This window comes from Lactuca serriola, chromosome 7, assembly GCF_051521515.1.
Source record: "Lactuca serriola cultivar US96UC23 chromosome 7, Lser_US96UC23_V15, whole genome shotgun sequence".
In the NCBI taxonomy this organism is placed as follows: Eukaryota; Viridiplantae; Streptophyta; class Magnoliopsida; order Asterales; family Asteraceae; genus Lactuca; species Lactuca serriola.
In genome coordinates this window covers 171,378,056-171,394,004 of record NC_136414.1, presented here as the reverse complement: position 1 = coordinate 171,394,004, position 15,949 = coordinate 171,378,056, and the positions used below count along the sequence as shown (strand labels likewise).

At 34.7% G+C, this 15,949-nt stretch overlaps 1 protein-coding gene across 1 annotated transcript; it reads left to right on the top strand.

Moving 5' to 3' along the window:
• Positions 1 to 9,638: 9,638 nt before the first annotated feature.
• On the top strand, positions 9,639 to 10,685 carry LOC145064926 (uncharacterized). Its single transcript, XM_079012293.1, has 2 exons — positions 9,639 to 9,807; positions 9,890 to 10,685. The coding sequence occupies exons 1-2, from the start codon at positions 9,708 to 9,710 to the stop codon at positions 10,552 to 10,554; spliced, it is 765 nt and encodes a 254-aa protein (XP_078868419.1). The 5' UTR covers positions 9,639 to 9,707; the 3' UTR covers positions 10,555 to 10,685.
• The last annotated feature ends 5,264 nt before the right edge of the window (positions 10,686 to 15,949 follow it).

Genomic DNA, 15,949 nt, shown 5'->3' with positions numbered 1-15,949 from the left:
GGCCATGAAATGCCTTTCATGCACAAATTAAACTGCCTTTCCGTAACATACAATCTAATATCTTCTAGAATTGTGATGATTGGTTTTTTACTTGCATCTCTGATGGAAATGTTAAAGCCCTTTGACAATCCATTTTCTACTACATCACACATCCTGCCCTCTTGAAAGAAAGCTCTACACCATGGTTATGGGTTCTTCTCCATTATATATTCAAAGGCTGAAGGATTAGGAACTTGGATTTCCTTCATTGCTGCATTAAATAAAGGCTCAGTAGATGCCTTGCATGCCTTCTAAAACATCTTCTCATAGTTTACTCCGAAGATTCTTTTCTTGAAGTTGGCAAGAATTTGCCTTGCACACTGTCTGTGTTCAGTAGTAGGCAAAATCTCTTTCACGGCCTCCAATAGTCCCTACACATAAAGAGTTGAACTGGTAAAAAAGTATAACTAAAAATCAATTAAAAAGAGAATACAAATAAGGCACATTCCTTATGTTGATCTAACACTAATGTAAATCCAAAACCATTTATCATTCCTAAGTCACCTTTAAATTCCTCAAAACCATTTCCAGTTCTCTTTGTTTTCCACATGAACAACTGCCCATGCAATTGGGAATATATGATTATTAGCATCCCTAACAAATGCACATATCAACTCTCCAGTACATAACCCTTTCAGGAAACAGCCATCCGGGTTTATTACTCTCTCTTCTATAACTACCTAACTAGCCAAGCATTAGTCCCTCAAAACAAACATAAAACTTACTAGAATATGTCTTCCCATCTAGCATACTATTAACATCCATTTTCACAGTAGATCCAGGATTTGATCTTCTTATCTCCTTACCATATGACCAGAGCTTTGCATAGTGCTCAACCAATGTGCCTTCAAATAACTAAATAACATGCTTTTTTTCTTTCCTACTATAACATCTTAATTCCAATGTATTCCTTTCATACCCTTGATATGAGAAGTATTGGAAAATAGGTCCCTTGTAGCGTTTTGTAGAAAACACATGCTCAAAGGGACGCTATGAGCCAGGTTCTGAATGCATGGCATGATGGATGCTAAGCATCCTTCTCGAACGTATAGCATTTGTGGTCTGGTCTCAAAATCCTAATTTTTAGGGTTTGGACCATATTAATTCATCCTTAACCCCTAAGACTTTTTTCTTTCCTCAGCCTCCAACCTACCTTCATCCCCAAACAAACCCTAATCCATTCTTCAGTGTTATTAAGCCATTTAAGTGTGTTTTAGTAATCTTGAAAGAGGAAGAAAGAAGTGGAGACCATCTTTGGCAAATGGAGCACATTGGATCCAGAATCACATCATTATTTGACACAAAGACTTTTAGTTTACACAGTACAACACCTATTTATTGTCTCTAGACATAACCATGTAAGCACAAAGAACTAATGTGAGACCTAAGAGAGAGAGAAAAGTTTACCAAAAATTAAATGAAATGCAATAGAAGGAACATACACATTGTAATGCTAGTGGATGGTGTTCTTCAGTCACATCTAATAATGGGATACTAACGAGATGGTGTGAATATGAACGGAGGTGAGGAGTTGGGACTTTGGAGATGACCAAAAGTCAATAACTTTAAAAAGAATAACCTATTAAGATAGATTGTGACCGCCGGAGAACGGAGACAGCCAGGTTAGTGATTGTCGACGACCCGTTGTGAAAAAAAAGCATGAGATACTTTCAAAAATTTCAGCAAGTATAAGTTGAATTTTGAATTTCGAAATTGCTATAAATTAGGGTATTTTAGTTCAAATTCATGGAAGGAAAAGAGTTAACTAAATCATTCTCGCCTAAATTGTCGATTAAGATATTTGTGAGTTAGGAATGTGCATCATGATAAAAGTTTATGAGAGATCGTTGTATATTATTATAATTTTATGATTTCTATTATGCTTAGTAAAATTTTGGGGGTGTGACTATCCGTTAGAGTTAATTAGGAAATTGAATAGAAGCATGTCAATAAGATGCAAGTTATGGACTAAGAATAGATTTGACACAAATGTAGGAATCAAATGATTGTTTGATTGAATGAAAATGAAAAATGATAAAGTGTTAGCAATTTGAGAAGGTATCACCACCACTAGTGAAGATGACTGGAAGATTAATACTCTTACAAACGAATAGTTACACTACGGAATCAATAACTTTGGCTTTCTTGATTTTTGTTCTTTTATGCATGATAACATATCATATTTGGTATTTATAGGACATGTATTTATACATGCATTATGTTGGTTTTCAATATTTCAAATACGATAGTGTTTATGGCCTTGGAAAAGGATGAGGTCAGAGTCAAGGATTCCAAGACTCTTCTCATGGGTGATAAGACTATCACCATTTTCGGCATGAAGGGTACTTTTTTACTTTAGTATGTTATTTTTATTCGTTTAAAAGATATTCATTTATATATATTTTTTTCACAATTAGTTTTTGTTGTATAATCAGTATATGTTGATTTGGAACATCAAACAAAAAACATAAAATAAACAATATATATTTTTATTTGAGGTAGAATTTGTAATTACACCAAACAGTGTAATACATACTATAATTATAGAACAAATTGGAATCACAACTTAGAAACATAAGAATCCCAATTCTAAATTCATTTGTTTAAATCAAACAAATTCAATTTGAATCTATATTTGGTGTCCTCAAACAGTGATCTCCATATCAACTATCTAAACCAAAGATGAATTCACTGCCAAATTGATTTAGAAGGCTAAGGTTTCTTCATTTACTTTAATTTCCTCATAATTACTACTATTAAAACAATCATCTTACCTAATGACTCTTGATTTCATATTGAAATTGTGCAATTAAAGAATGATGAATCTGATAAACCAAAAGCTAAAGGAAGTACATTGATGAAGAGGAATCATAAACTTAAGGTTAGTTTCTGTCAGAAGCTATTAACTTGTCAGGTGATGAAGGTGAAAAGGAGGTTGGAAGCATTCCAAATAAATCAGAAGTTCCATTGGGTTCTAAAGGTTCTAAAGCTACTAAGGTGAAAGCAAAGAAACTGAAACCAAACTTATCTGGTAACCTATGAAACGCCAACGTAAGCTTACTTCCCCTGTTTGGAAACATTTTGAAATGATTGATGAATTAGATGAAAATGGAAATATTCAGTGTAAATGCAAGAAATGTGGGACTAAATACATTGCTGAAAGTAATCATGGGACAGGGAATATGCTTAGACATGCTAGGTCCTGTAATACAAATAATTATGCTGATGTTGGTCAACTTTTGATAAAAAAAACCTGCACGAATGGTTCATTGGGAACTCGATCTGCCGTGTATAAGAATGATAAATTTCATGAATTAGTTACAATTGCAATTGCTAGACACAATCTTCCTCTTCAATTTGTTGAATATGAAGGTATTAAGAACTTTTTGTTTACTTGAACCCAGAAGTGAAAACCTTTTTTAGAAACACCATAAAAACTGAGATAAAAAAACATGTATTTGGTTGAATAATTTCCAATTGAATTTTGAATTTTGAATTTTCTAGTCCTGTAATTTTTAAAAAGATTATGATAAGCTAAAAATAAAAGGATGATAAAACTTGAAAGCTGTAAAATGGGTAATGCAATCAAAATTTAAAAATAGTTATTGAAATCGATTATGTTAATAATTTTGGATGAATATCAAATTTGGAGTAAACGTATCATAATCGCTATCGATATGAATTGAATGTAATTATTATTATCATAAAATTAGGTTAATGATTTTAAATGAATACTGAATTTGGTGGACATGTCTCGTACTATAACAAGTGACATATACTGATTAAGAAGACTATGAAGATGACATGTGACAAGTAAAACTATTGTTTTTATTAGAGTAAATTACTGAAATCGTCCTTGTGGTTTGGTCAAAATTGCACGTTTGGTCCTAACTTTTTTTTCACTCGGATCGTCCCTGTGGTTTGCTTTTGTTGCGTTTTTCGTCCCTATGGTTTGGTAAAAGTTGCATGTTTGGTCCCTAACTTTATGTATGTAAGGGATGAAAAATGCAACAAAATCAAACTACAGGGACGAAAAACGCAACAAAATCAAACCACAGGGACGATCCGAGTGCAAAAAAAAAGTTAGGGACCAAACGTGCAACTTTGACCAAACCACAGGGACGATTTCAATAATTTACTCTTTTTATTAATTAGGGTATATCCCTAAATATTTTCTTTTTCTTCCCAAAACCACATCATTTTTGTAAATAGAATGATCTTTCACACAAAAGTTTACATAAAAAAGTTCATGAAATTTATTATGAAACTTTTCTAAAGGGTTTAAATTTTTGTAGAATCTCTATTCTTAATAAAAGACTCCTATATCAACCATGTGTCATTTTTTAAGCACTGTCTTCTTCCACATGTCGTTGCACCAACTATCTACACTCTACGTTTCCTGCCCACTAACTCACTGCTACCATCGACATTCACTTCCTAAATATCAGCATTTCGGTTGTCATTATTTGAATCAATCACGATTGCCCAGCCGAGATATTAGCTCCTATCGCTTGAATCTCTCCCTTTCCCCTATATCACACGTCTTCTTTTTAAAATCTTCACACACATACTTCATCTCTACTCTCTTAATTTTATTATACAAGCCCTAGATGACCACTATCACCATCAATGATGCTGTTGCTACCAACTTCGTTACCCCCCAGCCGCCAGAATCTTCAAATCCATCTGCTTTATCAACCAATGCTGGAATTCTCAATCTGCAAAACTCAACACTCACGTAATGCTTCTGTTTCGTGAAGACAGAGAGTTAAAGAATGACGATGCCTCAAGTAAGCATCGATTTATGTAAATTCTTGATTTTAGTTTCAATTTTTAATCTCAAGTGTTTTCTTTTATTCTTATAGTATCTATCTATTAAGGGTCAAAATTAGACATCTAAAAGATTGGTAAAAGGCTCAAAAGGTTTGTATTATTTTTCTGTTCGCTTTCTTCTTCGAGTTTTTTCATTTGTATCGAACATGATGGTCCTTCGATTGCATCAATTTCTTACCTTTTCCAGTTCATCTTGGATTTTCATTTGCGTACCAACTATTCGATCATTTGCTTGAGTGCGTACTGTGGGTAATTTTTTGTATTTGTATATTATTCTTTATATATTTATATTTTTCGATTCTTTTTGCAAAGGTTTATCGTGGATCAACATGTAGATGTCGATTTCTTAATTGTTTTCCCAGTTTCAATCAGGTAAGACGTATTAATTTGTGATTTTTGTCTGTTTTACAATTCAATGTTAGATTACCTTGGATCTATTGTTTGGGATTTACCCAAATAGATCCCCAAATCCAGTCTAAATGCTTCATATCCTCCTCCTCATATTCTAGCTTGTTAGTATTATTTTTCCCTTCATGACTTTTTCGTTATATATCTAACAAGTCTCGCTATTATGTATTGTAGTTCTTTAATGGATGTTGGTTATGGTACTTTTCTCAATTTCAAGAAGAAATATTTTGATAAACCAGATTTATAACCTCTTAAAAATGTTTGTTACTTGGTTCTTTTTGTGTGTTTTCACTCTTTTGTGATATTTCATCCTCCCATTTTAAATTTTAAGCAAAGCACCCAATCTGTGTTTTAGCTCTCTGAATTCAATTTTGTACTCAAGGAAAATATAGGACGACCCCGAATGATGTCTTCATGTTGAAAAAGTTTTTTTAGTTGTTTTACGATCTTTAATTTCCTTTTTGTTGTTTCTTTTTGTAGGAGTGAATGGTCAAGAAACAGTTTTTCATACATGTTATATGTATACCCATTGTGTGTCCTGATAATGCACTCTTCTTTCTTTCTACTCAACTTATGCCCTTCTTTTTAACAAATTTGGCTTTTGTATTTATCTTTTACTCTACTGCTGAAGTAATTGGACAAGAAAGTGAAATATGAGGCATTTTATCTCTTTCTTGGTAAACTGCAAAAATTGGTGAACTGACATCACATAAGTTGTCCAAAATGTCGAATGGACTGAAAAAATATGATATTTTCTAAATTTTTATATTCCTTGACTATTGTAGGAAACTTATATATATATATATATATATATATATATATATATATATATTTCATATTTATATCAAGTTAATCGATGTTTTCATCAATTACAGGAACATCAAAGATCAAGCACGTATTCATTGAGCATCTGTAACATCCAGTTTTCCAGGCATATTATTCGTAATATTTAGTTTAAGACTTTTAGAGGGACTCAACAAGTTGGTGCCTCAACTCGTCGAGTAGGGTCGCGGCTTGGTGACGTGTTTAATGAATGGACTCGACGAGTCGAGTATCTGACTCGCCGAGTCAGTGTTGCTAAGGAAAACCCTAATTGCTCTGGTCTGTGGGCTATTTAAAGGCTCTTGTGGCCTCCATTTGCGGCCACACTTTCCCTTGTGAGACCCTAATCGATCCAGAGAGAGAGAGAGAGAGAGAGAGAGAGAGCTAATTTCTTCATTTTGGTGCATTCTTGCAAGGAAGAAGGAGAGGGTTCAAGCTTAGCTGTCTTGAGGGGCTAAGATCTTTCCCTATTTAATTCAAGGCTATTGTGGAGGTATGAATCTACACCTGTTTTCGTATGATTAGTAGATCTCTTGAAGTTAGGGTTTCTTTACCCTCTTTTAAGTTGAGTTATGAAATATATGAAGTCCCTTTGAGGCCTAAACATCATATATGGACCTTAAGAGGTCCAGGGAGTCCCAAGAACCAAACTTTATGCAGTCTCATAATGATATTGAGCCTAAGACACCATTATGAGGGCTATTTTGTCAAATAGAGCTAGATGAGTGATGCATGGACATAAAGGTTGAGCCTTTTAATGATTAATGATCCTTCAGTGCATAGATCTGAAGTTTGGGAAAGTATATTGCACTAAAATGGTTGAATGAAAGAGTCTGAATAGACTCGCGGAGTCGAGTCGCTGACTCGGCGAGTAGCCTATGGTTTTATCCCGATGAACCGAGTCAGGTGGTGACCCGACGAGTTAGGGGTTAGCTTGTTGAGATGGAACTTGATGGGGTTGCCATGAATCGACTGGACTCGGCGAGTCGCCTGAGTGCACTCGACGAGTCTGGTCAAAAGTTGGACTGTTGATTGGAGTTGACTTTTGTTGGCCTTAGGGTCTGGTCAAGATGAGTATAAGAGGTCAGGAAGGGTAGAATGGTCTTTTACCCTTCTGAGAGAGAGAGAATAGGAAGAGAATAGTTTAGCCTTTCAGAGCCATTGTTAACTAGAGGTAATTTATGTATGTGATTAGGCAGAGGCTAGATCAGTGTTTCGAGCACGAGATCATGTGAGTTTACCCGAGGTGAGTCTTCTCACTATACATTACCTAAGGTGGTATCTATGTGTGGACCGGAAGGTCATACGTGTTTGCTTGAGGTTATGTGTATTGTGATTTATGTATGCTATGCGTTATTCTGACCGGACTAGAGGGTCCAACAATTTACGAGGCAGGAGGGTCCTCAACCAGACTGGATCGGAGGGTCCAACGAGCTAGACCGGGCCAGAGGGTCCAACGAGCTACGAGACTGGAGGGTCCCGCAGAGACACAGTGACCAGAGGGTCATACAGTGTATAGCCTTGAGTGGCGAATTGTTGTATGTGGTACTTTGAGGAACTCACTGCGTATTCATGCTTACCGTGTTATGTGTTATGTGTTTCATGTATCCCAGTGGATTGCGGGAAGGCACCGGCGTGATTGTACACACACTCTTGATATGGAGCTATGTTGTGGATCCTAGATTTGACTTGTTGTTTTGAAAACTTTGTTGATGGATATTTGGATTTTGTTAATGAGACACGTGTTTTATGATTGTTAAAAATAATTTTTTTTGTGTGAGATTTTCGGTTGTTACAGCATCTCAGTCAATGTTCTATAGTTTGATTTCTTAAAACTTTGACGACAAGAAAGTCTATTACTATTTCTCATATTTAATCTTTTTTATGGTTTCAACATATAGAAGAGGTTCTGCAAGTTAAATACAAAATAGTGGTCGGAAGGAATGGAGAAACTATCATATTGTTTCATGGTTTCTAGAGAAAACCATAAACCATAATCATATATAAGGTATGGTTTGAATAGGGGTTGAACGAATAAATTATGTATTAATTTCAATGTTTTAATCGGGTTTGTTTTGTGGCTAAAAAGATCATTTTTGACTAAATGGTAATTTGGCAAATGAAAGCAAATTGAATGAAGTTCAATGTTAAATGTTTTATACCATCCTATTTCCATTTCTTCCATTACAACATGGTATTGTGAGAAACTATCCGCAGACTCTTTTTTGTAGGGGAAAACATTAGAAAATATCAATCTTGGTGATGTTTTGGATTCAGTTGATAAATGGGACAATGTTTAATGTTTTATACCATCCTATTTCCATTTCTTCCATTACAACATGGTATTGTGAGAAACTATCCACATACTCTTTTTTGCAAGGGAAAACATTAGAAAATATCAATCTTGGTGATGTTTTGGATTCAGTTGATAAATGGGCAAATGTTTTGAATGTCTTTATAATTACAGAAAGATTAAAGACCGAAATCTATGTCAATTCTTATTCTACTTAATTTTTGTTGATTATGTAAGTATACTAATTTAAATTAACGATAATATTGTTATGTACAGACAAAACATTAGAAAATATCAATCTTGGTAATGTTTTGGATTCAGTTGATAAATGGGCAAATGTTTTGGATGTCTTTATAATTACAGAAAGATTAAAGACCGGAATCTATGTCAATTATTATTCTACTTAATTTTTGTTGATTATGTAAGTATACTAATTTAAATTAACGATAATATTGTTATGTACAGACAAAACATTTAACTTCGTATAAAAATAACTGTTTGCACATTTGTGATTAATAGTTTTAAAGTTTCAATGTTGTTTTAGGCTTGTCAACCGTGTACCATACACGTTATAATCTACTTATCTGAATAAAAGGAGAAAAGGGGCCGCAAACAAGTGTATATTTCAAAAAAATAGATAAAAAATAAATCATGAATTTTTTATATTATTTGAGGACCAAGAAAAAACATTTTCAAAAAATAAATAAAAAAGTAAATCATAAGTATTTTATTTGTTGACTAAGAAAAAACATTTTAAAAAAGTAGATAAAAAATAAATCATAAAATTCTTAAATAACTAAGAAAAAACATTTTAATATAGATCAGCCATATTAAAAAAAAAACTCCTAATCCTAATCCTTAGGTATTCTTTTTCCAACATATAAAATCTATTTTACCAATCGATAATTCTGTTCGTTTCCTGATTTTATTTAATTCTGCAGTGTGTAAAGTGTAAACTTTGAATTCAGGCCGATTTGTAGCAGAAACAAAACAAAGGTCCAAGGATATAAGCCGATGAGGATAAACTAAGCATAGACAAAAGCAAAAAGACACACTAAAACCTGTATTCAACTTCCAGGTGTCACTCAACAGAGTCAATCAAGACACATGCCACAAACTGCATGGGCACACCTAATGACCTAATCCTCGACTGCAACAACCGAGTGGGAATCGAAAACACGATGATACTTTGACCATCAACCTGCCAAAATTTTGAACTATCCATCCATCCATAGCATGCAAAAGCTTCATATCCAAACCCTAAATTCAGTATAAATAGAGGCATCCATACCCATAGAAACGCACATCGAAAATGAAGACCAACTCATATTTGCTTTTTGCACTAATTGTGATCGTTCTCCTTTCATCCACTTTTGCTGACGATATTTCCAAGCAAGAGACGACGCCTCAGAGTCCGTATCTTCTCTTTCTCGTGACACATTATTAAAATTAAGTTGTCAGAATATTGATTTTTTTTTAAACTTTATCTTGAAGCAAAAGAAGCTGCGGACGCGCATAAAGTTGAAGCTAAAGAAGATGGAGAAAAGTATGGTGTAAACTATGGTGGCGGCGGAGGAAACAATGGTGGAGGTGGCAGCGGATGGGGTGGCGGATGCCATCATGGATGCTGTTACCAAGGACATGGAGGAAGTTGCAACAGATGTTGCGCCTCACCAGAAGAAGCCAAGGCGTTTGCGGAAAATCAAGCAAAATCAAAAAAAGCTGCTGACGCGCATAAGGTAGAAGCTAAGGGTGATGACGGACAGTATGGTATAAACTATGGCGGCGGAGGAGGAAACTATGGTGGAGGTGGAGGTGGCGGTGGCAGTGGATGGGGAGGTGGATGCCGCCATGGATGTTGTCAAGGATATGGAGGTAGATGTAACAGATGTTGCACCTCACCAGAAGAAGCCAAGGCATCTTTGTTAAATAAAGAAGCAAATGGTGATGAAGGGAAGTATGGTGTAAACTATGGTGGCGGTGGAGGAAACTATGGTGGAGGTGGAGGTAACTATGGTGGAGGTGGAGGTGGCGGTGGCAGCGGATGGGGTGGTGGATGCCGCCATGGATGCTGTCAAGGATACGGTGGAAGATGTAACAGATGTTGTTCGTCTCCAGAAGAATCCAAGGCATTTAAGGAAAGCCAATCTCTCCCTTGAACACCCTATAAAATTTGAAAAGCTTAGTACAAATCCATGTATGGTATAGCCTAAATAAAACAATACATGGTGTAATGGATGTATCGATATGAATGACGTGGAAAATACTCTCTTTTTCCACCTTTATGTTATGTTTTGCTCTGTCCAATCGGTTTAGGTGTTTCTGTTAAAGATACGATTTAATAGAGACAATGAATATAATGTGCTAGAAATAATATATATAATACAGGAAAAAATGACAGATATAGTCTACGAATTTTCTAAAGTTTATCCTTTTAGTCCCTTTTACTTGTTTAGCCGGTTTAGAGACAAACAAAACTTTGGGCCCATCTCTCTCTCTCTCTCTCTCTCTCTCAATTGCATAATTGTTACCCAAAAAGAAACAAATTAGGAATTTTTTGCCCCTCGCCGTCACTTGCACTACTAGAAAAACAGCCTTTTACGATGCTCATTGCGCGTCGTAAAAGGCTCAGACGACGCGCAAATGTGCGTCAAGGAAGGCCCTGTCGCGCTTTTGCGCGTCGTCTACAGACGACGCGCATTTACGATGCTCATTTACGACGCGCAATTACGACGCACGTTTACGACACGCAATGCGTATCAAGGAAGGCCCTCTCATAAAGGAAGATGACATGCATTCGCGCGTCGTAACCTTACGACGCGCGGGTTAATGACACGCAATGCGTATCAAGGAAGCCCCTATCAAGAAAGGCCGTGTCATAAATGAAGATGACACACATTTTTGCATATCATAATTTTAAATGTTAAAAAAAAATATTATATATAGATTTACTAATTTTCAAATTAAGTTTTCATTTAATGTCTCATAACAAAAAATAAAATACTGTATACAAAAAATATAATCCATTGCATAAAATTTAATATCATACAAATAGTCGATCCATGGAAAGATAAAACAAATCAATAGAAGTTGTTTTCTCCCTATACATGATTATTACATACTAAATAAGAAACTTTATTTCATATTCATACATATGATTACATTATTCATTAAGAAAAACATATACCTACAGACTTGGAAGATCCATGATTGAATACGATTTCCAATGTAACTTCGATCCAAATGAGAAGTAAATACCTTATTGAGGCTCTCTTCAGCGGCTTTTCTTTCAGCAGGATTGGGACTAAGTGTTGTTTGTAGAACAATGGCCAGACTTGGGACTAAGTAGTCATACCGAAAGCTTATCATGCGCAAAACAACTGCCAGAAAGGAATAAAAGGAAATTGTGTTAGTAAAGAAAAAGTTAGCTCAAATTAGGTCATAGGACTATAAAATGGAAATGGAAGTGTTATCCAATTATAGCAATGTCATCCGAATATTAAAAAAAAGATGTTACAATACACAAACAAATGAAAGTATCTTGCTATTTCTGTGGCATTTTTGGTAAAAATAAAGAAATCCAAATGTTCTTTGTTATGGAAGTAGCAATAAGCACAAGCATGTACACTCTATCAAGAGCCTTTTCAAGACAAGATGGGACTGCAGCAAAAGTTACACGAATCCAATTATTCAAACCTATAGTAAGTCCTACAACACCCAAAAAGAAAGATATTTATTAGGTCATTATAAAATTCAACAAAATGTTACAAAAGGATTGTAATCACCTGGAAGAAGAATCATGGATTCCTCTTTGGCTAGCTTGAAATAGAAGTCAATATCATCACTAATATCTCTTAGTAAAGAAACATTCAGTTTAACCTACGCACAACAAAAGAAACAATTTTAACAAAACTTGAAAAGTATTTACCATTAAATTTAAACCAAAACACCTAAACCCTTACCATAACAGCCATAGCTCCCTGTGGTTTTTCATTATGCTAAGAATTCTTGTAAAGAACATTTCTTCGTATCCTCAAGGATCCAAGGAACACAGCAAGAAATTACCTAAAATACAAAAGAAAGATTTAATTACTAAATTAAGAGTTTATAAAATGGGACAAAAGGGGAGTTGGGAAAGACCTTGTCATCATCTTGCAACATCATTCTGCTACTCAAAGATGAAACCATATGTTACAATTTATATTATACCTCAAGGTCACCATTTGAGGCGTCCAACTCCTGAGAATCCCTCTGATCAAGACAAAGTGGAGGAGGGTCAGCAGACGAAAAACAAGTCCCAAGAATCACGTGATGCTGCTGCTGGTTCTGCACCAATAGAAGTGGTGGGATCATTACCCGTAGGCCAAGTGGAAGTAAGCCTGTTGAAACCGATGGAGCTCCTCTAGTTGACCAAGAAGATCTTAAAGCAATGATTTGGTTGCATCGTGTAGTTCAGGTCACAGTTTGTTACACCTGTATTCATACATGCTAAACATTCTCTCTAAACATTCTAGTTCCCTTATAGGTTCCAGAAATTCCTATATGTATATGATATCTTCTGCAGATTAGAGACTTTAATATTGCAAGTTAAGAGGAAGATATTGGTTACTATGCTGGATTTGTGGGTAAGTTACAAGATGCTATGAGCGATGTCAATGGGACAAAAAGTTGCAAATTTTTTGTCCTACTCAACCCATAGATCTCGATCTCTTGTATGTACAAGAGACCTAAATGCCCTCCTTATCATCATTGAAAATAACCTTACAAAGCTTGTACAATTCCATGAAATACTCTTTTTGAATGATATAAACCTGTAAAAGATTGTTTGATAACTTTGATAAATTTTTGTAGGTTCTTCATTCATGATTGGAAGAGCCTTGACTTCTCTTTTTTGGGGAGTGGTTGCTGATAGATATGGGAGAAAGCCTATAATACTAATTGGCACATTTTCAGTGTAAGCATTGATATGTTTTAACTATAACAATTCAAAACTTAATGGGCTAAATGCAAGATATAATACTTTGTTATTTCCTGCATTTAACCCAACTTTCATTGTTTCTTTTGACTTATGGATTCAGGTTCATTTTCAACACAATGTTTGGACTCAGTTCATCCTTTTGGATGGCAATTTCTTCAAGGTTTCTGTAAGTATGCTTTTACTTCTTTTATCTTAATAAATTTGGAAAAAGAAAAAAATCAAACCCCATATTGCATGTTTTAAAAATCTTGATTTTTGAAATTGGAAGTTTTGATTTGTAAATTTTGTTTGTTTGGTGAAGGAAACACTGCACAAACATTGCAATGCATCAGAAGTAGAAGCTTCTGAAAGTTTACTTGGTCAAAATGAGGTCAAAGCAGAAAAGATCTCTTCATTTGCTTTGTTGAAAAATTGGCCATTAATGTCTACAATCATTGTGTATTGCGTCTTTTAACTTCAGGAAATAGCTTATACAGTGGTAAATAAAAGTATTAATTGCCAAAAATCACAATATCCTCAAATTCTAAATTATTGTTGTTTTACTTTCACAGAAACCTCACCAAGAATTGCCAAAAATTACAATATCCTCAAATTCTACAATATCCTCAAATTCAAAATTAATGTTGGTAAACATGAATACATACCCTGTGCTCTATACAACCTGACCAAGAGTTGCAACAGAAACATCACGTTTAGTAGCATCAACTCCATCCAACAAAGCTTCAACAGCTCTTGGCATAAGTTCAAGTTATTTCATAACAAAAGCACCCTACACATATACAAGTAAGACTCATCAAATCAAACATGTTACACTTATGAGAACAAAAAAAATGTAACAATCTCCTACCACTCTAGCAAGATCTCCCACAGTTACAAGAACACCACTGATGTTGCCATTGTTTGCATTCACTTCTGCTGTTCCTTCACATAGTTTAGCCAAAAGCGCCTGAAATATGCCACGTCAGCTTATAGAATAACTAAATATGCATATATATATATATATATATATATATATATATATATATATATATATATATGTGTGTGTGTGTGTGTCTGTGTTTGTGTGTGTGTGTGAAAGTTTAAATAGAACTTAGGGTAGGATAGCTTCCAGTTGTGAAAAAGCTTATGGATTTTAGTGTTTCAGATCTGAGTATGCAAACCTCACCTCACTATATAAACCAAATCATCAGCATCCATACACCAAGGGTATAATCATCATTTAACTCTTACATGCTTAAGCCAAAGCCTAAGACGGAATGTATCAAGTCATTAACTCTTTACCTTATGTAACTTTTATCATGTTCAAATTGATGATATTATGAAATTTTTTAACTAGAATGTAAAGGGTATAATGGTCATTTTATCTCCATACCAGAATTGAAGAGATGAAAATTATTTACCTTAATAGAGACCTTGGTCTTAACCTGATTGTCCAGAGCTTCATCCATTGACTACAACCATTTGAAACATGAAGTGATAATGATATCTCACAGATTAAATAATCATCAAAACACATAATACCTTCACATTGAATTAACACATAGTTAAAAAAAGAAGAAGAATAAGAAGAAGCTCTGAAGAGTTAAGAGACCTTATCAAACTGAACAAGAACTTGAATAGCAAGCTCAGGACCAATAATCCCACTGAACAAGAACTTGAATAACTAGTCTGGTATGTATAGACTCTGTATAAACTTTGTAAAAATCGAGAATTAAACAGTAGTATAGACTGCACAAACAATCATTCTAAAAGATGATTTCAAATTGAGTATTATATACAAAATTATAGTACTCAGAATAAGAAATTGAACATTAGTGTGTAAGATGGTTCAGTGAATTAGAAGAATTAAGAGTCTAAGAATCGATGTGGAAAGAGTCGGTAGTTTCCCGCCATTCCATAAAATCGGCGTACCAATATTAGAAATTGAAATACCAATTTCAAAAATTGAACCTGAAATCGTGTTTTGGATCTATTAGATTACTGAATCAAACTTGTTCCAGATTCCAATTGGGAACTATCTCGACACCGTACCAGTTTGCGATCTAGGTCGCGTTCGGAACACTTTCGTACCCGATTGGGTACGAAACGATTTGGTATGCAGTTCCTGGCCTTCTGAGCGAATTAGGTAACTATGATACCATCTCATCCAAAGTTTCAGTCAAACACCTTATTCATGATTCTAAGATAGTGGCATGTGACTCAGTTACATAGATATTAAAGAGAAGAATTTGGAGAAGGGTGAATCGAACACCTTATTCTTTTTGTCTAATTTACACCTTACCCAATCATTTGAAACTCATATCCATTGGTGTATGCATGACTATCTCGCATCATTGATTTATGACTAAGACTCATAATTAGGCGTTACAGCGTGATTCTAGGTTGCCGCCTCCAGCTCCTCTGCATATATAATCTAGAAACTGAAAGTATTAGGTTTAAAATTGATATGTAAAAGATGAGAAGATAGATGAAAAGATATATGTACCATGGCATTAAAATTGATACCAACCTTTGTTGGTCAAGTATGAATGTTTGATATGGGTGTTCTGGTTATCAATCTCGTTTTCTTGATTTGT